A 26,852-nucleotide genomic window follows, 5' to 3' on the forward strand; every position below is an offset into this window, starting at 1 on the left:
ACTACGTTCGAGTCAGAAGCGACTGTATCGTGTAGTGCTGGATATAAAAATCCAATCCCTGCTAAAATTACATGCCAGGCATCCGGAAAATGGGAAGAAGCAACCTGTAAAATTAAAGGTTAAAATTATCTTTGTTTCCAACATTCTGATAATCTTTCGGTAGAACTCTAAATAGATAATACATTTATTACATAGAAGTAGTAGTAGCAGTTCATTTTAGATTGCAGAAGTAGATTTAGAGTTAGTACAAAGTTTATGTTTTACAATTACAGACTGTGGGTCACCAAAAGGTGACGGATCCGTGAGGTTCGACTATGCAACCACTACGTTCGAGTCAGAAGCGTCTGTATCGTGTAAAGATGGATATAAAAATCCCATCCCTGCTAGAATTACATGCCGGGCATCCGGAAAATGGGAAGAAGCAACCTGTAAAATAAAAGGTTAAAATAATGTTTGTTTTCTACATTCAGATAATCTTCCGGTAGAACTCTAAATAAATAAAGCAAAGAAGAACGAAACACATTCATTATGTAGTAGCAGTAGTAGCAGTTGATTTTAGATTACAAAAGAAGATTTAGAGTTAGTACAAAGTTTATGTTTTAAACTTACAGACTGTGGGCCACCAGAAGGTGACGGATCCGTGAGGTTCGACTATACAACCACTACGTTCGATTCAGAAGCCTCTATATCGTGTAAAGCTGGTTATGAAAATCCCATCCCGGCTAAAATTACATGCCAGGCATCCGGAAAATGGGAAGAAGCAACCTGTAAAATAAAAGGTTAAAATAATGTTTGTTTTCTACATTCTGATAATCTTTCGGTAGAACTATAAAATAAATAAAGCAATTAAGAACGAAACACATTCATTATATTTTAACAGTTCCATTTAGACTGCAGAAGTAGATTTAGAGTTAGTACAAAATTTATGTTTACAATTACAGACTGTGGGCCACCAGAAGGTGACGGATCTGTGAGGTTTAACTTTTCAACCACTACGTTCGAGTCAGAAGCGACTGTAACGTGTAAGGTGGGATATGAAAATCCCACCCCTACTAGAATTACATGCCAGGCATCCGGAAAATGGGAAGAAGCAAAATGTACAATAAAAGGTTAAAAATAATGTTCGTTTTCTACATTCTGATAATATTTCGGTAGAACTATAAATAAAGCAAAGAAGAACGAAACACACTTATCATATAGTAGCAGTAGTAGCAGTTGATTTTAGATTGCAGAAGTAGATTTAGAGTTAGCACAAAGTTTATGTTTTACAATTACAGACTGTGGGTCACCAGAAGGTAACGGATTCGTGAGGTTCGACTATACAACCACTACGTTCGAGTCAGAAGCGAATGTAACGTGTAATGATGGATATGAAAATCCAATCCCTGCTAGAGTTACATGCCAGGCATCCGGAAAATGGGAAGAAGCAACCTGTACCATAAAAGGTAAAAATAATGTTTGTTTTCTATATTTTGATAATCTTTCAGTAGAACTACAAATACTGGTAAATAAAGCAATCAAGAACGAAACACATTCATTATGATTAGCAGTTTCTTGTAGATTGCAGAAGTAGATTTAGAGTTAGTACAAAGTTTATGTTTTACAATTACAGACTGTGGGTCACCAGAAGTTGACGGATCCGTGAGGTTCGACTATACAACAACTACGTTCGAGTCAGAAGCGACTGTATCGTGTAATGATGGATATGAAAATCCCATCCCTGCTAGAATTACATGCCGGGCATCCGGAAAATGGGAAGAAGCAACCTGTAAAATAAAAGGTTAAAATAATGTTCGTTTTCAACATTCTGATAATCTTTCGGTAGAACTCTAAATAGATAATACATTCATTACATAGAAGTAGTAGTAGCAGTTCATTTTAGATTGCAGAAGTAGATTTAGAGTTAGTACAAAGTTTTTGCTTTACAATTACAGACTGTGGGTCACCAAAAGGTGACGGATCCGTGAGGTTCGACTATACAGCCACTACGTTCGAGTCAGAAGCGACTGTATTGTGTAATGCTGGATATAAAAATCCAATCCCTGCTAAAATTACATGCCAGGCATCCGGAAAATGGGAAGAAGCAACCTGTAAAATTAAAGGTTAAAATTATCTTTGTTTTCTACATTCTGATAATCTTTCGGTAGAACTCTAAATAGATAATACATTTATTACATAGAAGTAGTAGTAGCAGTTCATTTTAGATTGCAGAAGTAGATTTAGAGTCAGTACAAAGTTTATGTTTTACAATTACAGACTGTGGGTCACCAAAAGGTGACGGATCCGTGAGGTTCGACTATGCAACCACTACGTTCGAGTCAGAAGCGTCTGTATCGTGTAAAGATGGATATAAAAATCCCATCCCTGCTAGAATTACATGCCGGGCATCCGGAAAATGGGAAGAAGCAACCTGTAAAATAAAAGGTTAAAATAATGTTTGTTTTCTACATTCAGATAATCTTCCGGTAGAACTCTAAATAAATAAAGCAAAGAAGAACGAAACACATTCATTATGTAGTAGCAGTAGTAGCAGTTGATTTTAGATTGCAAAAGAAGATTTAGAGTTAGTACAAAGTTTATGTTTTAAACTTACAGACTGTGGGCCACCAGAAGGTGACGGATCCGTGAGGTTCGACTATACAACCACTACGTTCGATTCAGAAGCCTCTATATCGTGTAAAGCTGGGTATGAAAATCCCATCCCGGCTAAAATTACATGCCAGGCATCCGGAAAATGGGAAGAAGCAACCTGTAAAATAAAAGGTTAAAATAATGTTTGTTTTCTACATTCTGATAATCTTTCGGTAGAACTATAAAATAAATAAAGCAATTAAGAACGAAACACATTCATTATATTTTAACAGTTCCATTTAGACTGCAGAAGTAGATTTAGAGTTAGTACAAAATTTATGTTTACAATTACAGACTGTGGGCCACCAGAAGGTGACGGATCTGTGAGGTTTAACTTTTCAACCACTACGTTCGAGTCAGAAGCGACTGTAACGTGTAATGATGGATATGAAAATCCCACCCCTCCTAGAATTACATGCCAGGCATCCGGAAAATGGGAAGAAGCAAAATGTACAATAAAAGGTTAAAAATAATGTTCGTTTTCTACATTCTGATAATATTTCGGTAGAACTATAAATAAAGCAAAGAAGAACGAAACACACTTATCATAAAGTAGCAGTAGTAGCAGTTGATTTTAGATTGCAGAAGTAGATTTAGAGTTAGCACAAAGTTTATGTTTTACAATTACAGACTGTGGGTCACCAGAAGGTAACGGATTCGTGAGGTTCGACTATACAACCACTACGTTCGAGTCAGAAGCGAATGTAACGTGTAATGATGGATATGAAAATCCAATCCCTGCTAGAGTTACATGCCAGGCATCCGGAAAATGGGAAGAAGCAACCTGTACAATAAAAGGTAAAAATAATGTTTGTTTTCTATATTTTGATAATCTTTCAGTAGAACTACAAATATTGGTAAATAAAGCAATCAAGAACGAAACACATTCATTATGATCAGCAGTTTCTTGTAGATTGCAGAAGTAGATTTAGAGGTAGTACAAACTTTATGTTTTACAATTACAGACTGTGGGTCACCAGAAGGTGACGGATCCGTGAGGTTCGACTATACAACCACTACGTTCGAGTCAGAAGCGAATGTAACGTGTAATGATGGATATAAAAATCCCATCCCTGCTAGAATTACATGCCAGGCATCCGGAAAATGGGAAGAAGCAACCTGTACAATAATAGGTTAAAATTATGTTCGTTTTCTATATTCTAATAATCTATCGGTAGAACTATAAATAAACTAGAAATTGCTTTTGTAAAAAAGCACATGTCTCCCCCAATGCAATGTCCTATAGGCAAGAAGTCAATAGGGGTCAGGAGCGAAAGTCAAAGAGACACTGATGGTTGGCTGCAATAGGGATCATCTACTTGGCATGTCCAGTCATCCCGCTCAGGCTCCTGTGATCTTGACCTTTGATCAAGTGACCTCAAAATAAATAGGGGTCATCTACTCTGCATGTCCAATCATCCTGTCATGTTTCAACATTCTAGGTCAAGTGGTTCTCAAGTTATTCTCCAGAAATGATTTTACATGACCAGGCCCCTGTGACCTTGACCTTTAATAGACAGACCCCAAGATCAATAGGGATCATCTACTCTGCATGTTCAATCATCTTATGAAGTTTCAACATTCTGGGTCAAGTGGTTCTCAAGTTATTAATCGGAAATTGTTTTCCATATTCAGGCTCCTGTGACCTTGACCTTTGGTCAAGTGACCTCAAAATAAATAGGGAGCATTTACTCTGCATGTCCAATCATCCTATTAAGTTTCAACATTCTAGGTCAAGTGGTTCTCAGGTTATTCTCCAGAAATGATTTTACATGACCAGGCCCCTGTGACCCTGATCTTTAACAGAGTGACCCCAAAATCAACAGGGGTCATCTACACTGCATGCTCAATCATCCTGTTAAGTTTCAACATTCTGAGCAAAGAGGTTCTGAAGTTATAGATCGGAAATGGTTATCAATGTTCAGACCCCTGTGACCTTGACCTTTAAATGACTGACCCCAAAATCAATAGGGATCATCTACTCTGCATGTTCAATCATCCTATGAAGATTCAACATTCTGGGTCAAGTGGTTCTCAAGTTATTGATCGGAAATTGTTTTCCATGTTCAGGCTCCTGTGACCTTGACCTTTGATCAAGTGACCTCAAAATAAATAGGGAGCATCTACTCTGCATGTTCAATCATCCTATGAAGATTCAACATTCTGGGTCAAGTGGTTCTCAAGTTATTGATCGGAAATTGTTTTCCATGTTCAGGCTCCTGTGACCTTGACCTTTGATCAAGTGACCTCAAAATCAATAGGGAGCATCTACTCTGCATGTTCAATCATCCTATTAAGTTTCAACATTCTAGGTCAAGAGGTTCTCAAGTTATTCTCCAGAAATGATTTTACATTACCAGGCCCCTGTGACCTTGATCTTTAACAGAGTGATCCCAAAATCGATAGGGGTCATCTAGACTGCATGATCAATCATCCTGTGAAGTTTCAACATTCTGGATTAAGAGGTTCTAAAGTTATTGATCGGAAATTGTTATCAATGTTCAGGCCCCTGTGACCTTGACCTTTAAATGAGTGACTCCAAAAACAATAGGGGTCATTTACTCTGCATGATCAATCATCCATTGAAGTTTCAACATTCTGGGTCGAGTGGTTCTCAAGTTACTAACCGGAAATGGTTTTCAATTTTCAGGCCCCTGTGACCTTGACCTTTAACGGAGTGACCCCAAAAACAACAGGGGTTATCTACCTTACATGGCCAATCATCCTATGAAGTTTCAACATTCTGGGTCAAGTGGTTCTTATTGATCGGAAATGGTTTTCAATGTTCAGGCCCCTGTGACCTTGACCTTTGGCGGAGTGACCCCGAAAACAATAGGGGTCATCTACTCTTCATGACCAATCATCCTTTGAAGTTTCAACATTCTGGGTCAAGTGGTTCTCTAGTTACTGACCAGAAATTGTTTTCAATATTCAGGCCCCTGTGACCTTGACCTTTGACGGAGTGACTCCAAATTCAATAGGGGTCATCTACTCTTCACGATCAATCATCCTGTGAAGTTTCAACATTCTGGATCAAGTGCTTCTCTAGTTATTGATCGGAAATGGTTTTCAATGTTCAGGCCCCTGTGACCTTGACCTTAGACGGAGTGATTCTTAAAACAATAGGGTTCGTCTACTCCAGCAGCCCTACAACCCTATGAAGTTTCAATGTTCTAGGTCAAATGGTTCTCCAGTTATTGCTCGGAAATTAAGTGTGACGTACGGACGGACGGACAGGACAAAAACAATATGTCTCCCCCAGGGGGGGGGGGGGGGGGCGGGCTGAGACATAATAAAGCAATCAAGAACGAAACACATTCATTATATAGTAGCAGTAGTAGCAGTTGACTTTAGATTGCAGAAGTAGATTTAGAGTTAGTACAAAGTTTATGTTTTACAATTACAGACTGTGGGTCGCCAAAAGGTGACGGGTCTGTGAGGTTCGACTATACAGCCACTACGTTCGAGTCAGAAGCGTCTGTATCGTGTAATGATGGATATGAAAATCCCATCCCTGCTAAAATTACATGCCAGGCATCCGGAAAATGGGAAGAAGCAATCTGTAAAATAAAAGGTTAAAATAATGTTCGTTTTCGACATTCGGATAATCTTTCGGTAAAACTATAAATAAATAAAGCAAACAAGAACGAAACACATTCATTATGTAGTAGCAGTAGTAGCAGTTGATTTTAGATTGCAGAAGTAAATTTAGAGTTAGCAGAAAGTTTATGTTTTACAATTACAGACTGTGGGTCGCCAAAAGGTGACGGATCCGTGAGGTTCGACTATACAGCCACTACGTTCGAGTCAGAAGCGACTGTAACGTGTAATGATGGATATGAAAATCCCATCCCTGCTAAAATTACATGCCAGGCATCCGGAAAATGGGAAGAAGCAATCTGTAAAATAAAAGGTTAAAATAATGTTCGTTTTCGACATTCGGATAATCTTTCGGTAAAACTATAAATAAATAAAGCAAACAAGAACGAAACACATTCATTATGTAGTAGCAGTAGTAGCAGTCGATTTTAGATTGCAGAAGTAAATTTAGAGTTAGCAGAAAGTTTATGTTTTACAATTACAGACTGTGGGTCGCCAAAAGGTGACGGATCCGTGAGGTTCGACTATACAACCACTACGTTCGAGTCAGAAGCGACTGTAACGTGTAATGATGGATATGAAAATCCCATCCCTGCTAAAATTACATGCCAGGCATCCGGAAAATGGGAAGAAGCAACCTGTACAATAATAGGTTAAAAATTATGTTCGTTTTCTATATTCTGATAATCTTTCGGTAGAACTATAAATAAACTAGAAATTGCTTTTGTAAAAAAGCACTTGTCTCCCCCAATGCAATGTCCTATAGGCAAGAAGTCAATAGGGGTCAGGAGCGAAAGTCAAAGAGACACTGATGGTTGGCTGCAATAGGGATCATCTACTTGGCATGTCCAGTCATCCCGCTAAATTTCAACACTATTGGCCTAGTGGTTCTCAAGTTTTTGTTCCAGCTCCTGTGACCTTGACCTTTGAACAAGTGACCTCAAAATAAATAGGGGTCATCTACTCTACTCTGCATGTCTAATCATCCTATTAAGTTTCAACATTCTAGGTCAAGTGGTTCTCAAGTTATTCTCCAGAAATGATTTTACATGACCAGGCCCCTGTGACCTTGACCTTTAATAGACTGACCCCAAAACCAATAGGGATCATCTACTCTGCATGTTCAATCATCCTATGAAGTTTCAACATTCTGGGTCAAGTGGTTCTCAATTTATTGATCGGAAATTGTTTTCCATGTTCAGGCTCCTGTGACCTTGACCTTTGATCAAGTGACCTCAAAATAAATAGGGATCATTTACTCTGCATATCCAATCATCCTATTAAGTTTCAACATTCTAGGTCAAGTGGTTCTCAAGTTATTCTCCAGAAATGATTTTACATAACCAGGCCCCTGTGACCTTGACCTTTAATAGACTGACCCCAAAATCAGTAGGGATGATCTACTCTGCATGTTCAATCATCCTATGAAGTTTCAACAGTCTGGGTCAAGCGGTTCTCAAGTTATTGATCGGAAGTTGTTTTCCGTGTTCAGGCTCCTGTGACCTTGACCTTTGATCAAGTGACCTCAAAATAAATAGGGATCATTTACTCTGCATGTCCAATCATCCTGTTAAGTTTTAACATTCTAGGTCAAGTGGTTCTCAGGTTATTCTCCAGAAATGATTTTACATGACCAGGCCCCTATGACCTTGACCTTTAATAGACTGACCCCAAAATCAGTAGGGATCATCTACTCTGCATGTTCAATCATCCTATGAAGTTTCAACATTCTGGGTCAAGCGGTTCTCAAGTTATTGATCGGAAGTTGTTTTCCGTGTTCAGGCTCCTGTGACCTTGACCTTTGATCAAGTGACCTCAAAATAAATAGGGGTCATTTACTCTGCATGTCCAATCATCCTGTTAAGTTTTAACATTCTAGGTCAAGTGGTTCTCAGGTTATTCTCCAGAAATGATTTTACATGACCAGGCCCCTGTGACCTTGACCTTTAATAGACTGTCCCCAAAATCAGTAGGGATCATCTACTCTGCATGTTCAATCATCCTATGAAGTTTCAACATTCTGGGTCAAGTGGTTCTCAAGTTATTGATCGGAAATTGTTTTCCATGTTCAGGCTCCTGTGACCTTGACCTTTGATCAAGTGACCTCAAAATAAATAGGGATCATCTTCTCTGCATGTCCAATTATCTATTAAGTTTCAACATTCTAGGTCAAGTGGTTCTCAAGTTATTCTCCAGAAATGATTTTACATTACCAGGCCCCTGTGACCTTGACCTTTAATAGACTGACCCCAAAATCAACAGGGTCATCTACACTGCATGTGCAATCATCCTATGAAGTTTCAACATTCTGGATCAAGAGGTTCTGAAGTTATTAATCGGAAATTGTTATCAATGTTCAGGCCCCTGTGACCTTGACCTTTAACGGAGTGACCCCAAAAACAACAGGGGTCATTTACTCTGCATGAACAATCATCTTTTGAAGTTTCAACATTCTGGGTCGAGTGGTTCTCAAGTTACTGACCGGAAATTGTTTTCAATGTTCAGGCCCCTGTGACCTTGACCTTTAACGGAGTGACCCCAAAAGCAATAGGGGTCATCTACTTTACATGACCAATCATCCTATGAAGTTTCAACATTCTGGGTCAAGTGGTTCTCTAGTTATTGATCGGAAATGGTTTTCAATGTTCAGGCCCCTGTGACCTTGACCTTTTACGGAGTGACCCCAAAAACAATAGGGGTCGTCTACTTCAGCAGCCCTACAACTCTATTTAGTTTGAAGGTTCTAGGTCAAATGTTCTCCAGTTATTGCTCGGAAATGAAGTGTGACGTACGGACAGACGGGCGGCCGGACGGACGGAAGGACGGACGGACGGACAGGGCAAAAAAAATATGTCTCCCCCAGAGGGGGAGGGGGGAGACATAATAAAGCAATCAAGAACGAAACACATTCATTATATAGTAGCAGTAGTAGCAGTTGATTTTAGATTGCAGAAGTAGATTTAGAGTTAGTACAAAGTTTATGTTTTACAATTACAGACTGTGGGTCGCCAAAAGGTGACGGATCCGTGAGGTTCGACTATACAGCCACTACGTTCGAGTCAGAAGCGACTGTATCGTGTAATGATGGATATGAAAATCCCATCCCTGCTAAAATTACATGTCAGGCATCCGGAAAATGGGAAGAAGCAACATGTAAAATAAAAGGTTAAAATAATGTTCGTTTTCTACATTCAGATAATCTTTCGGTAGAACTATAAATAAATAAAGCAAACAAGAATGAAACACATTCATTATATAGTAGCAGTAGTAGCAGTTGATTTTAGATTGCAGAAGTAGATTTAGAGTTAGTACAAAGTTTATGTTTTACAATTACAGACTGTGGGTCACCAGAAGGTGACGGATCCGTGAGGTTTGACTATACAACCACTACGTTCGAGTCAGAAGCGACTGTATCGTGTAATGATGGATATGAAAATCCCATCCCTGCTAAAATTACATGTCAGGCATCCGGAAAATGGGAAGAAGCAACCTGTACAATAATAGGTTAAAAATTATGTTCGTTTTCTATATTCTGATAATCCTTCGGTAGAACTATAAATAAATAAAGCAATCAAGAACGAAACACATTCATTATATGGTAGCAGTAGTAGCAGTTGATTTTAGATTGCAGAAGTAGATTTAGAGTTAGTACAAAGTTTATGTTTTACAATTACAGACTGTGGGTCGCCAAAAAGTGACGGATCCGTGAGGTTCGACTATACAGCCACTATCTTCGAGTCAGAAGCGACTGTATCGTGTAATGATGGATATGAAAATCCCATCCCTGCCAGAATTACATGCCAGGCATCCGGAAAATGGGAAGAAGCAACCTGTACAAGAATAGGTTAAAAATTATGTTCGTTTTCTATATTCTGATAATCTTTCGGTAGAACTATAAATAAACTAGAAATTGCTTTTGTAAAAAAGCACTTGTCTCCCCCAATGCAAAGACCTATAGGCAAGAAGTCAATAGGGGTCAGGAGCGAAAGTCAAAGAGACACTGATGGTTGGCTGCAATAGGGATCATCTACTTGGCATGTCCAGTCATCCCGCTAAATTTCAACACTATTGGCCTAGTGGTTCTCAAGTTTTTGTTCCAGCTCCTGTGACCTTGACCTTTGAACAAGTGACCTCAAAATAAATAGGGGTCATCTACTCTGCATGTCTAATCATCCTATTAAGTTTCAACATTCTAGGTCAAGAGGTTCTCAAGTTATTCTCCAGAAATGATTTTACATGACCAGGCCCCTGTGACCTTGACCTTTAATAGACTGACCCCAAAACCAATAGGGATCATCTACTCTGCATGTTCAATCATCCTATGAAGTTTCAACATTCTGGGGCAAGTGGTTCTCAATTTATTGATCGGAAATTGTTTTCCATGTTAAGGCTCCTGTGACCTTGACCTTTGATCAAGTGACCTCAAAATAAATAGGAATCATTTACTCTGCATATCCAATCATCCTATTAAGTTTCAACATTCTAGGTCAAGTGGTTCTCAAGTTATTCTCCAGAAATGATTTTACATAACCAGGCCCCTGTGACCTTGACCTTTAATAGACTGACCCCAAAATCAATAGGGATCATCTACTCTGCATGTTCAATCATCCTATGAAGTTTCAACATTCTGGGTCAAGCGGTTGTCAAGTTATTGATCGGAAATTGTTTTCCGTGTTCAGGCTCCTGTGACCTTGACCTTTGATCAAGTGACCTCAAAATAAATAGGGGTCATTTACTCTGCATGTCCAATCATCCTATTAAGTTTCAACATTCTAGGTCAAGTGGTTCTCCGGTTATTCTCCAGAAATGATTTTACATGACCAGGCCCCTATGACCTTGACCTTTAATAGACTGACCCCAAAATCAGTAGGGATCATCTACTCTGCATGTTCAATCATCCTATGAAGTTTCAACATTCTGGGTCAAGTGGTTCTCAAGTTATTGATCAGAAATTGTTTTCCATGTTCAGGCTCCTGTGACCTTGACCTTTGATCAAGTGACCTCAAAATAAATAGGGATCATCTTCTCTGCATGTCCAATTATCTATTAAGTTTCAACATTCTAGGTCAAGTGGTTCTCAAGTTATTCTCCAGAAATGATTTTACATTACCAGGCCCCTGTGACCTTGACCTTTAATAGACTGACCCCAAAATCAACAGGGGTCATCTACACTGCATGTTCAATCATCCTATGAAGGTTCAACATTCTGGATCAAGAGGTTCTGAAGTTATTAATCGGAAATTGTTATCAATGTTCAGGCCCCTGTGACCTTGACCTTTAACGGAGTGACCCCAAAAACAACAGGGGTTATTTTCTCTGCATGAACAATCATCTTTTGAAGTTTCAACATTCTGGGTCGAGTGGTTCTCAAGTTACTGACCGGAAATTGTTTTCAATGTTCAGGCCCCTGTGACCTTGACCTTTAACGGAGTGACCCCAAAAGCAATAGGGGTCATCTACTTTACATGTCCAATCATCCTATGAAGTTTCAACATTCTGGGTCAAGTGGTTCTTTAGTTATTGATCGGAAATGGTTTTCAATGTTCAGGCCCCTGTGACCTTGACCTTTTACGGAGTGACCCCAAAAACAATAGGGGTCGTCTACTTCAGCAGCCCTACAACTCTGTTTAGTTTGAAGGTTCTAGGTCAAATGTTCTCCAGTTATTGCTCGGAAATGAAGTGTGACGTACGGACAGACGGGCGGCCGGACGGACGGAAGGACGGACGGACGGACAGGGCAAAAACAATATGTCTCCCCCAGAGGGGGAGGGGGGAGACATAATAAAGCAATCAAGAACGAAACACATTCATTATATAGTAGCAGTATTAGCAGTTGATTTTAGATTGCAGAAGTAGATTTAGAGTTAGTACAAAGTTTATGTTTTACAATTACAGACTGTGGGTCGCCAAAAAGTGACGGATCCGTGAGGTTCGACTATACAGCCACTATCTTCGAGTCAGAAGCGACTGTATCGTGTAATGATGGATATGAAAATCCCATCCCTGCCAGAATTACATGCCAGGCATCCGGAAAATGGGAAGAAGCAACCTGTACAATAATAGGTTAAAAATTATGTTCGTTTTCTATATTCTGATAATCTTTCGGTAGAACTATAAATAAACTAGAAATTGCTTTTGTAAAAAAGCACTTGTCTCCCCCAATGCAAAGACCTATAGGCAAGAAGTCAATAGGGGTCAGGAGCGAAAGTCAAAGAGACACTGATGGTTGGCTGCAATAGGGATCATCTACTTGGCATGTCCAGTCATCCCGCTAAATTTCAACACTATTGGCCTAGTGGTTCTCAAGTTTTTGTTCCAGCTCCTGTGACCTTGACCTTTGAACAAGTGACCTCAAAACAAATAGGGGTCATCTACTCTGCATGTCTAATCATCCTATTAAGTTTCAACATTCTAGGTCAAGTGGTTCTCAAGTTATTCTCCAGAAATGATTTTACATGACCAGGCCCCTGTGACCTTGACCTTTAATAGACTGACCCCAAAACCAATAGGGATCATCTACTCTGCATGTTCAATCATCCTATGAAGTTTCAACATTCTGGGTCAAGTGGTTCTCAATTTATTGATCGGAAATTGTTTTCCATGTTCAGGCTCCTGTGACCTTGACCTTTGATCAAGTGACCTCAAAATAAATAGGGATCATTTACTCTGCATATCCAATCATCCTATTAAGTTTCAACATTCTAGGTCAAGTGGTTCTCAAGTTATTCTCCAGAAATGATTTTACATAACCAGGCCCCTGTGACCTTGACCTTTAATAGACTGACCCCAAAATCAATAGGGATCATCTACTCTGCATGTTCAATCATCCTATGAAGTTTCAACATTCTGGGTCAAGCGGTTCTCAAGTTATTGATCGGAAGTTGTTTTCCGTGTTCAGGCTCCTGTGACCTTGACCTTTGATCAAGTGACCTCAAAATAAATAGGGGTCATTTACTCTGCATGTCCAATCATCCTATTAAGTTTTAACATTCTAGGTCAAGTGGTTCTCAGGTTATTCTCCAGAAATGATTTTACATGACCAGGCCCCTATGACCTTGACCTTTAATAGACTGACCCCAAAATCAGTAGGGATCATCTACTCTGCATGTTCAATCATCCTATGAAGTTTCAACATTCTGGGTCAAGTGGTTCTCAAGTTATTGATCGGAAAATGTTTTCCATGTTCAGGCTCCTGTGACCTTGACCTTTGATCAAGTGACCTCAAAATAAATAGGGATCATCTTCTCTGCATGTCCAATTATCTATTAAGTTTCAACATTCTAGGTCAAGTGGTTCTCAAGTTATTCTCCAGAAATGATTTTACATTACCAGGCCCCTGTGACCTTGACCTTTAATAGACTGACCCCAAAATCAACAGGGGCCATCTACACTGCATGTTCAATCATCCTATGAAGTTTCAACATTCTGGATCAAGAGGTTCTGAAGTTATTAATCGGAAATTGTTATCAATGTTCAGGCCCCTGTGACCTTGACCTTTAACGGAGTGACCCCAAAAACAACAGGGGTCATTTTCTCTGCATGAACAATCATCTTTTGAAGTTTCAACATTCTGGGTCGAGTGGTTCTCAAGTTACTGACCGGAAATTGTTTTCAATGTTCAGGCCCCTGTGACCTTGACCTTTAACGGAGTGACCCCAAAAGCAATAGGGGTCATCTACTTTACATGACCAATCATCCTATGAAGTTTCAACATTCTGGGTCAAGTGGTTCTCTAGTTATTGATCGGAAATGGTTTTCAATGTTCAGGCCCCTGTGACCTTGACCTTTTACGGAGTGACCCCAAAAACAATAGGGGTCGTCTACTTCAGCAGCCCTACAACTCTATTTAGTTTGAAGGTTCTAGGTCAAATGTTCTCCAGTTATTGCTCGGAAATGAAGTGTGACGTACGGACAGACGGGCGGCCGGACGGACGGACAGGGCAAAAACAATATGTCTCCCCCAGAGGGGGAGGGGGGAGACATAATAAAGCAATCAAGAACGAAACACATTCATTATATAGTAGCAGTAGTAGCAGTTGATTTTAGATTGCAGAAGTAGATTTAGAGTTAGTACAAAGTTTATGTTTTACAATTACAGACTGTGGGTCGCCAAAAGGTGACGGATCCGTGAGGTTCGACTATACAGCCACTACAATCGAGTCAGAAGCGACTGTATCGTGTAATGATGGATATGAAAATCCCATCCCTGCTAAAATTACATGTCAGGCATCCGGAAAATGGGAAGAAGCAACATGTAAAATAAAAGGTTAAAATAATGTTCGTTTTCTACATTCAGATAATCTTTCGGTAGAACTATAAATAAATAAAGCAAACAAGAATGAAACACATTCATTATATAGTAGCAGTAGTAGCAGTTGATTTTAGATTGCAGAAGTAGATTTAGAGTTAGTACAAAGTTTATGTTTTACAATTACAGACTGTGGGTCACCAGAAGGTGACGGATCCGTGAGGTTTGACTATACAACCACTACTTTCGAGTCAGAAGCGACTGTAACGTGTAATGATGGATTCATAAATCCCAGTACTGAAAGAATAAGATGCCAGGCATCCGGAGAATGGGAAAAAGCAACCTGTTTAAAAGGTTCGAAAATAGTTTGATTTTCTTTTGCCGTTCTGGAATAAAGTCTTAATCAAAGAAAATGTATTTGAACGATATCCATTCAAAATCATGAAAGGCTTAAGGGTAAATGCCACAGTTGCCTAAATGTATATAGGGTAAAAATTTTCCTACGGTCAGAATTTTTTAAAGTTTGTGTACTGACTGAGAATCAAGTTTAAAAATGGCAATATGTATCAAAAATCATAGGTATCCAGGCTTGATCTTGAATTTCCTGCCATTAAATGTAGATTTTTCAGTATTTTCCGATTTTCAAGGGCAGATAATTCTTGACCAAGGCTGGGTTCCTATGGTTTGTTTTATTTCATTTTTTCTGTTTTTGATTTGATTCTCTGTCAGTAAAAAGGTTTCAAAGAAGAAATTCTTTCTGTAAGAAAAATTTTGCCCCATGTTAATATAGAGACTGTTGCAAATGTCCTTAACTATGAACATAACAAAATGATACCGCCAAGTCCTAGTCTTTCCGATGGACCGAATTTCTTTCAACTTTGTATACTAACTGCAAATGAAGTCTGAAACAGAAATGAAACTTAAAATGCACAGTCCTCTTGCCTTGATTTTGAATCATCTGCCCTTGAATATTGGATTTTTTTTGTATTTTCTGATTTTCAAGGGCAGATAATTCAAGATTAAGCTTGGGTACCTTTGATTTTTATTACGTATTTCCGTTTTAAACTTGTTTCTCAGTCAGTACACGAAATTTAAAGAAATTCTGCCCGTAGGAAAATTCTTCCCCTATATACATATAGGAAACTGTGGCATTTACCTTTAAGCAGGAGAAACAAGGTATGAAATAATATTATGTTCACAATAGCAGCATGTCTTGTGGTCCTTCCACTACTTCTAGACATTTTTTCTCCAAATAAATGATGTGAATTGGTTCAAAATTTAGTTTGTTTTTTTTTTGTTCCAAAAGTATGGAAAAATGAGTCATGTAAGAATGTGATAGTGACTTTTCGGGCACAATTTTTATTGCTTAACGTATCGGTACAATATTAAGAACAATTCCGTTATGAATTTCCAGACTTTAGGTTTATACATTGCGAAAATTTCTACATACTGTAATGTGTAATCATTCAACACCAGCTTTCATGGTTGTGTTGCTTTTTAAAAAACAGATTATTTTTCTCATATCTAATAAAACACCTCAATATTTTTATAGCTTTTATGTTATTGAAATTTTCTGAAGTACTGAAAATGAGGTCTCAAAATTCAATTGTTTTTATGAAATAAGATGCAATTGTTTGTATGAAATAAAGATGGAGATGAATAACTATCATGCGGCCATATGCAAAAACATTAGCATAGAAGGCAATATCTATCAGATTCTGTGAATTGGTTCATTTGCCTATTAACCTTTAAGCGGCAGCAACATGTACTTTTTCTATTACATGGTCGTCTACTACATGACTTTTGTATCTTTTTGCCGGCATTTTACTCAAGTTCAGTCATCCAACAGGTGTAGTTTAAAAATGATTATTCTTTATACAGTGACGTCGAACGTGTGTAAAATATGTCTGTAAAATATCTTTTAAATTAGTATTCGTCATAAGTATATCTCTTTTATTGTTATCATGTCACATACTTACCCTTTACCATGCTAAATTTTTAAAATGGACTGGACTATCATTCAATTTGGGAAGTACCATTTATTATTCAAAGGGGTGTTCACTGAAAATTTACTGACTGAACAGCGAACAGTGCAGACCATGATAAGCCTGCACAGATGTACAGGCAGATTTTGGTCTGCACTGGTCGCAAAGGCAAAACCACTGCACTAGTACTGGCCGCCAGCAGGCTAAAGGTTAAATACTTACCTCCAAACGTCAACGTCAAACTTATAGTAATTTGAATCTGATTTGTTATCAGTATATATTTTAAATTCATTCTTTGTTGAGCAGACCTTTGTGCGCCGTCTCTTCCAACAATAAGCAACGGAGGTGTGACACGTGATTCAAATACAGCAGCAACTGTGAAGTGTGATGCCGGTTATCGTCCAAGTACATTCTCGGAAGCGATATCCTGCGAAGAATCATCAGGCTCTTGGACACCACATGTCACATGTGATCTAAGTAAGTAATAAATAGTGTTTCAAATTGAAAATACGTGTAATGAAATAAGTATTATTTTTTCAATTTTAATCGTACTTTTCGAGAAAAATCTTATTGTAAAGAATATAGAAAATATTGCAGAGCAATACAAGACTTCCTACTGGTTAGGAACACTGCAAACAAAATTGCGGTATTATAATGAAAAGTAACAAGAAACTGAGGAACTTAAAAGAAAGAAGAAGTAAAGAATGTGAAAAATACCCTACTCTTTATGAATAAACTCTCGGTTTTTACTCTTGAATTTTGATAACGAGTTTGCATATTTTGACAGTCAACTTTAACATTAGGTTTATAAAGAAGCGACAATATAACGATATTTTACTTTCTGAAAAAAAATGAGGGGCATAATATCAGATAAAATATAAAGGTAACAAATACAACATCTTCGATATGCAAACCTCCAAATTATGTATGAACATTAATCAGGTTGAAAAGACTTGCATTTTGTAATCAAGTTTTAGTAAATTATGGTGAACTGAATGCCAAAGTAAAAAATTCTTATAAATATTACATATACTTAGCACAGTAAGATAGAAGAAACGTACGTGCGGTACGGTTTTTATCATGAGTCGCAAATGGCCTGAAAGGCATACAGACACTAAAAAGAGAAATGGCGCGGAAAAAAAAAATGGTAGTCGCATAATGGCGGATACAAATATTCCTCGGTGTTTTTGCTCTGTAGAGCTATTTTCCTTATTTTCTTTGCAATTTTTTTTGCTAAAATCACATGACAGATCTATGCTTGACATGTAGGTAGCATTTTCATAATGAAATAACAACATTACAAAATTGTTCATGGAAACGTAGATCATACACCACCAGTATAACTTGAGGTCTCATTTTTTAGCTGATTTTGCAGTTTGTGTGTTTGACTGAAATTATTTTTCTTGCATCAAACATGACCCCCACTTTTCTTTTGATTTTTAGTTAGTACTGACATTCTTCAAGAAAATGTAGGTTACAGAAATTTAAAATGGGTCCTGATGTGTGCTGCTGTCATTGGAATTAGGTCAGTTTTATATAGAATAAAGAACAACAACTATTTAGTGTGTTACAACCAAAATAGAACGTAGAAAAAACCTAAATAATCTAAGGAAATCTAAAAATAGATGCCTGGAGAAAACTCCATTACTTGAATTTAGTATGGAATCCCGGTGCGACATGCTTTTTGCTGTTTGCTATTTGCTATTTGCTTTCTGCGTTTTGCTTTTTGCATTTATGTTTTGCCTCTTGTGTTTTGCTATTGTCTTTTGCTAGTTTGCTTTTTTAAAAATATATGCCTTTAGCTATAAATAATAAAATCTGTAAAAAGATCCTTTGGAAGGAAAGAATGCAACCAAGAATAATAATAGCAGACTCGGTTTGATTGAGTCTGTTCATGAGATGTAATGAAATATGCAACACCTCTCACGCCCACTAGCACCGGCTTAAGCGGAACTCTATTACACATATGTTAAATGGACTCCATGATCCCAAAACGAGAAAGTATAACAACACAAAAATCAGCGTAAAGCATCTTTAAAAATATATAATTGGTAGTATCTTGAATTTCTATAGCAGTGAGATCGGCTGCATTTTACGAAATCCCTATACAGTATGTTTTATTCTTTTAGCGTTTTGATTTTTTGGTATTTTTGCGTCTTGATTCTTGCTTTTTGCTCTTTGTGTTTTGTGTTTTGCTTCATGATTTTTGTTTTTTGCGTGTTGCTTTTTGCGTTTTTAGTTCGACTTTCCGAAGAAAAAGTAGAGCTATTGTACTCGCCCCGGCGTCGGCGTCGCCGTTGATTAATGTATTTGATGAAGTCAAATATTTGTGTTACTATCAAAGCTATTGACTTGAAACTTAAAATAGTTATTTACTATCAAAGTCTACACCAGGAGAAATAATCCCCATAACTCTGATTGAATTTTGACAGAATTATGCCCCTTTTTTACATAGAATTTAGGTTAAAGTTTTTGATAAAGTCAATTATCTCTGTTACTATCAAGGCTATTGACTTGAAACTTAAAATACTTTTTTACCATCAAAGTCTACACCAGGAGAACCAATCCCCGTAACTCTGTTTTGAATTTTGACAGAATTATGCCCCTTTTCAACTTAGAATTTTTTGTTAAAATTTTTGATAAAGTCAAATATCTCTGTTACTATTAAAGCTTTTGACTTGAAACTCAAAATGGTTATTTACTATCAAAGTCTACACCAGGAGACAAAATTGCCATAACTTTGGTTTGAATTTTGACAGAGTTATGCTCCTTTCTAACTTAGAATTTTTGGTTAATGTTTTTGATAAAGTCAAATATCTTTGTTAATATCAAAGCTTTTGATTTGAAACTTAAAATACTTATTTACCATCAAAGTCTACACTAGGAGAAACAATCCCCATAACTCTGATTTGGGTTTTGACAGAATTATGCCCCTTTTTAACTTAGATTTTTATGTTAAAATGTTTGATAAAGTCAAATATCTCTGTTACTATTAATGCTTTTGACTCGAAACTCAAAATAGTTATTTACTATCAAAGTCTACACCAGGAGACACAATTCCCATAACTCTGATTTGAATTTTGACAGAGTTATGTCCCTTTTTAACTTGGACTTTTTTTACTGGCAAAGCTTTTATTCAGAGTCAAGCACTGAGAAAAGTCGAGCGCGCTGTCTTACGGACAGCTCTTCTTGGGTGTAGTATTTTCTAACATGCACATAACTGCATAATATGGAATCCCGGTGCAAAAAGCAAAACGCAAATAGCAAAACGCAAATTAATAGCAAATAGCAAAAAGCATGTCGCACCGGGATTCCATAATAATTTAGGGACATAAAATGACATCGTTTTAATGTCTGTCAAAGTTTTAATATATCTTCAAGTTTTATTTCGATGTTTCTAACACCATGAAAAATGTAATATAGTTAAGGTTTATAAATAGATATAAAGTTGTTATCAAATTTTTAAGTGCGTTAGTGTGTGTAAGAACTTAACGCACTACCTCTGCTTAAAATAGACTATCCCACAATCTAAAAATAAATTCGTTTCCATACATAATGAAAAGTGAATGAACAAGTAGAGTGACGTCACACCAGCCTAATAAAGAAACGCGCAGTAAGTTTGAATATGTAATTAGCGACGCCTTTATAAACGTCTATTTTTACTTTCAAATATTTTTTTTCTTTAAAAGAAAAACACGATAATAAAATGGTTGCAAAAATGGTTTTTAAGGAATAAGTGTATTTCCTTAATACATTTTGGAAGGGGCCTCCGTGGCCGAGTGGTTAAGCAGAATGGTTAAGGTCGATGACTTTAAATCACCTGCCCCTCATCGATGTGGGTTCGAGTCTCATTCGGGGCGTTGAATTCTTCATGCGAGGAAGCCATCCAGCTGGCTTACGGAAGGTCGGTGGTTCTACCCAGGTGCCCGCTCGTGATGAAACTATGCACGGAAGGGCACCTTGGGTCTTCCTCCACCACCAAAACTGGAAAGTCGCCATATGACCTATAATTGTGTCGGTGCGACGTTAAACCAAACAATACATTTTGGTATCATAAGGAATAAGTGAATATCCTCAGTGCATGTTGGTACCGTGAGGAATAAGTATATTTCCTCTATCCAAGTTATGTCGTAAGGAATAAATGTATATTTACAATACATGTTGGTATTGTAAGGAATAAGTGTATTTCCTCTATACATGTTGTATCGTTAGGAATTAGTGTATTTCCTTAATACATGTTGGTACCGTAAGGAATAAGTGTATTTCCTGAATACATGTTGGTATCGTAAGGAATAAGTGTATTTCCTGAATACATGTTGGTACAGTAAGGAATAAGTGTATTTCCTGAAAACATGTTGGTACCGTAAGGAATTAGTGTATTTCCTTAATACATGTTGGTACCGTAAGGAATAAGTGTATTTCCTGAATACATGTTGGTATCGTAAGGAATAAGTGTATTTCCTGAATACATGTTGGTACAGTAAGGAATAAGTGTATTTCCTGAAAACATGTTGGTACCGTAAGGAATTAGTGTATTTCCTTAATACATGTTGGTATCGTAAGGAATAAGTGTATTTCCTGAATACATGTTTGGATCGTAAGGAATAAGTGTATTTCCTGAATACATGTTGGTACAGTAAAGAATAAGTGTATTTCCTAAATACATGTTGGTATCGTAAGGAGTAAGTGCATTTCCTGAATATATGTTGGTACCATAAGGAATTAGTGTATTTCCTTAATACATGTTGGTATCGTAAGGAATAAGTGTATTTACTTAATACATGTTGGTACAGTAAAGAATAAGTGTATTTCCTGAATACATGTTGGTACCGTAAGGAATTAGTGTATTTCCTTAATACATATTGGTATCGTAAGGAATTAGTGTATTTCCTTAATGCATGTTGGTACCGTAAGGAATTAGTGTATTTCCTTAATACATGTTGGTACAGTAAGGAATTAGTGTATTTCCTTAATACATGTTGGTATCGTAAGGAGTAAGTGCATTTCCTGAATACATGTTGGTACAGTAAAGAATAAGTGTATTTCCTGAATACATGTTGGTATCGTAAGGAGTAAGTGCATTTCCTGAATACATGTTGGTACAGTAAGGAATAAGTGTATTTCCTGAATACCTGTTGGTATCGTAAGGAATAAGTATATTTCCTGAATACATGGTGGTACTGTAACGAATAAGTGTATTTCCTGAATACATGTTGGTATCGTAAGGAGTAAGTGCATTTCCTGAATACATGTTGGTACAGTAAGGAATAAGTGTACTCCTGAATACATGTTGGTATCGTAAGGAGTAAGTGCATTTCCTGAATACATGTTGGTACAGTAAGGAATTAGTGTATTTCCTAAATACATGTCGGCACTGTAAGAAATAAGCTTCTTTCCTCAATGCATTTTGGTACCGTAAGGAATTAGTGTATTTCCTCAATACATGTTGGTATCGTAAGGAATTAGTGTATTTCCTTAATGCATGTTGGTATCGTAAGGAATTAGTGTATTTCCTGAATACATGTTGGTACCATAAGGAATTAGTGTATTTCCTGAATACATGTTGGTATCGTAAGGAATAAGTGTATTTCCTGAATACATGTTGGTATCGTAAGAAATAAGCCTCTTTCCTCAATGCATGTTGGTACCGTAAAGAATTAGTGTATTTCCTGAATACATGTTGGTATCGTAAGGAATAAGTGTATTTCCTGAATACATGTTGGTATCGTAAGAAATAAGCCTCTTTCCTCAATGCATGTTGGTACCGTAAGGAATTAGTGTATTTCCTGAATACATGTTGGTATCGTAAGGAATTAGTGTATTTCCTCAATACATGTTGGTATCGTAAGGAATAAGTGTATTTCCTGAATACATGTTGGTACCGTAAGGAATTAGTGTATTTCCTGAATACATGTTGGTACAGTAAAGAATAAGTGTATTTCCTGAATACATGTTGGCATCGTAAGGAGTAAGTGCATTTCCTGAATACATGTTGGTACCGTAAGGAATAAGTGTATTTCGTCAATACATGTTGGTACCGTAAGGAATAAGTAGATTTCATCAATGCATGTAGGTATGGTAAGGAATAATCATATTTCGCAGTCAATAGTTTTGTTTTTGTGTCATCCTTACTATGCAGAATTTTATTGTTGAAGCTTATTTGAGTTCATGCAGTACATTTTTGGTTAAATACATATCTTAAAAGGAAGCGTAATCACCAGTAGAACTAGTACTCATTGTCTGCCTGGCTGTCTGTCTGGCTGTCTGTCTGTCTGTTTATCTGTCTCATACATATATATTCCTTCACTCTTTAGTTTGCAACAATCCAAATGAGGTGACCGTGGACGGTACCCGTTACCGACTTTGTGACGGAGATGGTTCTGGTTCAAATGGTCGTTTAGAGGTCTACGTTGAAGGCGAGTGGGGAACAGTGTGCAGTGACTACTGGCAACGTGAAAACTACAACTTTGAAGTAACTTGTAGAATGTTTGGATATAGGTTAATTGATATTCCATAATTTTGTTGTTTTCAGAATTAAAGATAGAACCTTCCTGAGGTCACGGTATGCGGACATTGTCAACACAGGCTCATTAATTCGTGCACTTCTATAATTACTATTGATTCCAATATCAGCAAAGTTTTCAAATTATAACTCATGTTTGTACATTTTATGAATGGTACGTGACTTTCAAAATCATTTAAGCATTTAGTGTTTACATAAACACTTTCTTAAAGAAATGAATACTGTATGTTATATTTAATATTAATTGTGTCGCCTAGTACTATAGTATGTGTAGGTTATAGATGATTTACTGACATTCTGGTGAAATTATGTTTCGCAGTAATAAAGCACAACAAAGGGAAAGCAATAACATTATTGATAAGAAGTTCAGTAAATGATCGATCTACATGTACAGCCTGTTTAATGTTAAACAAGTAAAACAATAGATTACTATAAGCAACAACAAGTATTTTCCAACTAAATGATCTAATAAATAAATTCACTTAAGATTCTTCTTGTTGCAGTGCGTTTAGGTGAAATAAAGCCTATAAACATAAGTAGATAAACTATATCTGGTTTAAACTATTTGAACTATAACAATATCTGGTTGCTAATTGAATGTTTAAACTAGTTAAACTATAACTATATCTGGTTGCTAATTGACTGTTTAAACTAGATAAACTATAACTGTATCTGGTTGCTAATGGGATGTTTAAACTAGTTAAACTATAACTGTATCTGGCTGCTAATTTAATGTTTAAACTAGTTGAACTGTAACAATAACTGGCTGCTAATATAATGTTTAAACTAGTTAAACTATAACTGTACTAGTATCTGGTTGCTAATTGGATGGCGGGAAAATTTTAAATTTAAAATCTCAGTTTTTAGCTATTTGCCAATGTCATCCAGAGCAATAGTAGCACATCGCTGCTCATAAGTGTTCTTTGGCTTTTAGGTTTTATATCAACATAAAAAGAGAAATGAAAAATGCCAGATTCGAACCTACATCCAGAACGTTAAATTACATAACAGACACTCAGCTAGTTACCACCACGCTGCGTGTGCGCCTTATTGATGCCCTCACAAAGCTTGTCCGCACTTTAAGTCGAACATTTCTCATCAGATCTTCACCAAACTTGAACAAAATGTGTTTGACCATAAGACCTCGGCCAAGTTCGATAACTAGCCAAATCGGCCCAGACACTTGTGAATTATGGCCCTTGAATTACTGATTGGATCCACTCATCCATTCATCAAGACCATCCAGAGAAACTAGTCATTTTTCATAGGGGCTCCGTCTAACTGAATCCATTCATCAAGACCATCCAGAGAAACTAGTCATTTTTTCATAGGGGGTCCATCTAACTGAATCCATTCATCAAGACCATCCAGAGAAACTAGTCATTTTTCATAGGGGCAGTTGTGGGAGACATGCGCTTCTCTCAAAAGCATCTCTAGTTTGTATTCATTTTTGACATAAAATAATTTCCGAAAATTTCACTTAATAAACAAAAATCAATAAAAAAAAATACCGACCTACCTACCCTAATTTTTTTGAGCATCTTACCAGAAACAAACAATCATTTTTAGGCCTTACGCAAAACTTGTTCAGGATAACATTGACAGGGTTGTTAAAAATATCTGATTTTAAATTCTAAAAATCACAACCATGATCTGAACCTTCGCCTATAATTATGTATATTATATCGTGTGCAAAAACGTGATCGCTCAATCAGTTGTGCCACTTTACCGATAATGAATAAGTGACTACATTATATAATTTCAAAGATATTCAAATAAATTAACTGTCGTAAAAATTCTTGATGATAACAGATGACACCTGGTTTACTTTCGAAAATTAGTCATATCTGATGAGCGCATTAAGCACAGTACATCATATAAATGTGCAGATATCGTTTGCAAATATCCCAAAAGTAAGCGCTCGGTTTTCGTATGGCGACTTTTCCCGTGGTGAATTTCCGTATACAAAAGAATACGTTCTCGCAATTCTAAAATTTTTTAGCATGTCTTTTAGTAAGATTTGTTTGATTTTTTATTTGATTGCAACATTTGTAAAAATTACATATCCGCATTCATGGGCGTAGGAGCGAGTTTAACTTTGGGGGGTGGGGCAAACCTTTTCGACCGGCGGTTTGTGGAGGGGGGGGGGGGGTGTTAGCGGCAAGGTATCCTCGGTGCATTATTCGTGACAAAGACTCAAAGCCTTGTACAGGGATTAATTGGGCCATAGACCCCTCCAACCTTTATGTTTTAGCAATCATTGAGTTATTCTGATGATACACATACGACTAGGCACTGAACGGTCTTAATCAGTCATATTATGTATTGTTCTAATTAAGTGTGCCATTTTTTTACATTCTTCTGTTGAAGCCCTGGACATACAATCAATTAGCACTGCATTTGTCTAATTGTGGTATAAAGTTTTGGAAATGTCATTTCCCTTGAATGGACAATGAAAAACAAAAAAAATACATAACGTTTACATGCGTAAACAGGCTTAATAGTTAGGCCTACATTGATTTTGCAGACGCTCAAACCGGAACTGTAGTTGATTGCGCTCAATGATATATTATTTTTATAAAATGTAAACAATTCTTGGCGTGGCGCGTACAGATTTCAGTACTCACACTACGGAAAGAGATATTTTTAGTCAGAATACAAGGGAAGGCCAAATGCAAATCAGAAATCTGGTTGAAAAGAATTATATGATGCTAAGTAAATGTTATATTAGACTGCAATTTATATCTCTTTTTCAAAATATTCGGGGGGCCAAACTATACTTTGCCCCCCCCCCCCCCCACCTCTCCTAGCTAGTGGCCTGGCCCCCGCTGGCACCCCCTGCTCCTACGCCTATGGCATTATTTAATTGATATCATTTTGTATCAAACAAAGCAAAGAAAATATGTTTATTTCTCAACTAGTGCATTGTTTATTTACCAAACGGTTTAAATATGTGTATGATCTTTACAGACGTATATTGTATAATTTTAAAAAATATGTAGATTTCATTTTTTTTTCAGAGATGGCAAAGAAGCCTCTTTCACGCAAGGCTGGGGCTCCATCTTGATGGACAATGTCTATTGCAGAACCGATTCAGTGAATTCCCTCATTGACTGCTTCCGTGGATATGTGTATTGGACTTTTAATGTTATGTATACTTTCACGCCTTTTGGTGAATATACCACCTCAACAACGACATATTTGACTTATTATTTTTCTTCATACTATGAACTTGGAGAACACAATTGTAACCATAGAAAGGATGTTGGAATCTCGTGTTACTCCTAGTCTTAAAACTGTGTGTATTTTCTTTAATGGTGATATCTTTGTCTGTGTAAGTTATCAAGCGTATGGTTTATGAATACATATTGTTTTATAATTGATGAAAACGTACAAATAAAGCAGTGTGTCCACTAAATTTGTTTTAGTCTCTGATTTAACCCTTGTAATGCTGGACACGAATAAATCTGCCTTTGCGACCAGAGTAGATCATGATCAGCCTGCACATCTGTAAACATTCCTTTTAACAGTAAATGGTACTGTCCAATTGAAAAATGAACAAGGTCAATATAGTAATTTAGCAGGGTAAGGTTTAACCCTTTCCATGCTAAATTTCAATAATGGACTGGTCCATCTTCCATTTTGGGCAGTACCATTTATCATTTGAAGGGGTGTTTACTGAAAATTTACTGACTGAATAGCGAACAGTGCAGACCATGATCACACTGCACTGATGTGCAAGATGATCTTGGTCTACACTGGTCACGAAGGCAGAATCAATCGTGTCCAGCATGGTAAACAAGTTACAATCTCACCTTAGTTTCAAACGTGATGTAGTTTTTCCTGCAGTGCATAAGACTGCCTG

General features: G+C 37.1%; 1 protein-coding gene across 1 annotated transcript; it reads left to right on the plus strand.

The window, feature by feature from the left end:
* The first annotated feature begins 925 nt into the window (after positions 1–925).
* LOC123529309 (sushi, von Willebrand factor type A, EGF and pentraxin domain-containing protein 1-like) lies at positions 926–26,371 on the plus strand. The gene is made up of 20 exons (XM_053524309.1): positions 926–1,022; positions 1,278–1,445; positions 1,613–1,780; positions 1,935–2,102; positions 2,257–2,424; positions 2,596–2,763; positions 2,926–3,093; positions 3,262–3,429; positions 3,597–3,752; positions 6,038–6,193; positions 6,716–6,871; positions 9,229–9,384; positions 9,568–9,723; positions 9,908–10,063; positions 12,127–12,294; positions 14,330–14,497; positions 14,669–14,833; positions 16,771–16,941; positions 22,779–22,962; positions 26,008–26,371. Exons 1-20 carry the CDS (start codon positions 926–928, stop codon positions 26,273–26,275), a joined length of 3,333 nt encoding a protein of 1,110 aa, XP_053380284.1. The 3' UTR covers positions 26,276–26,371.
* The last annotated feature ends 481 nt before the right edge of the window (positions 26,372–26,852 follow it).

Source organism: Mercenaria mercenaria, chromosome 15 (genome assembly GCF_021730395.1).
Source record: "Mercenaria mercenaria strain notata chromosome 15, MADL_Memer_1, whole genome shotgun sequence".
Lineage (NCBI taxonomy): Eukaryota > Metazoa > Mollusca > Bivalvia > Venerida > Veneridae > Mercenaria > Mercenaria mercenaria.

Excerpts from the sequence above, each read along its gene's own strand:
- LOC123529309 (XM_053524309.1), top strand. The coding sequence starts at position 926 with ATGTTTACAATTACAGACTGTGGGCCACCAGAAGGTGACGGATCTGTG. Across the intron at positions 2,103-2,256 it reads AGCAACCTGTAAAATTAAAG|ACTGTGGGTCACCAAAAGGT; the intron begins GTTAAAATTATC and ends TTACAATTACAG. Across the intron at positions 14,498-14,668 it reads AGCAACATGTAAAATAAAAG|ACTGTGGGTCACCAGAAGGT; the intron begins GTTAAAATAATG and ends TTACAATTACAG.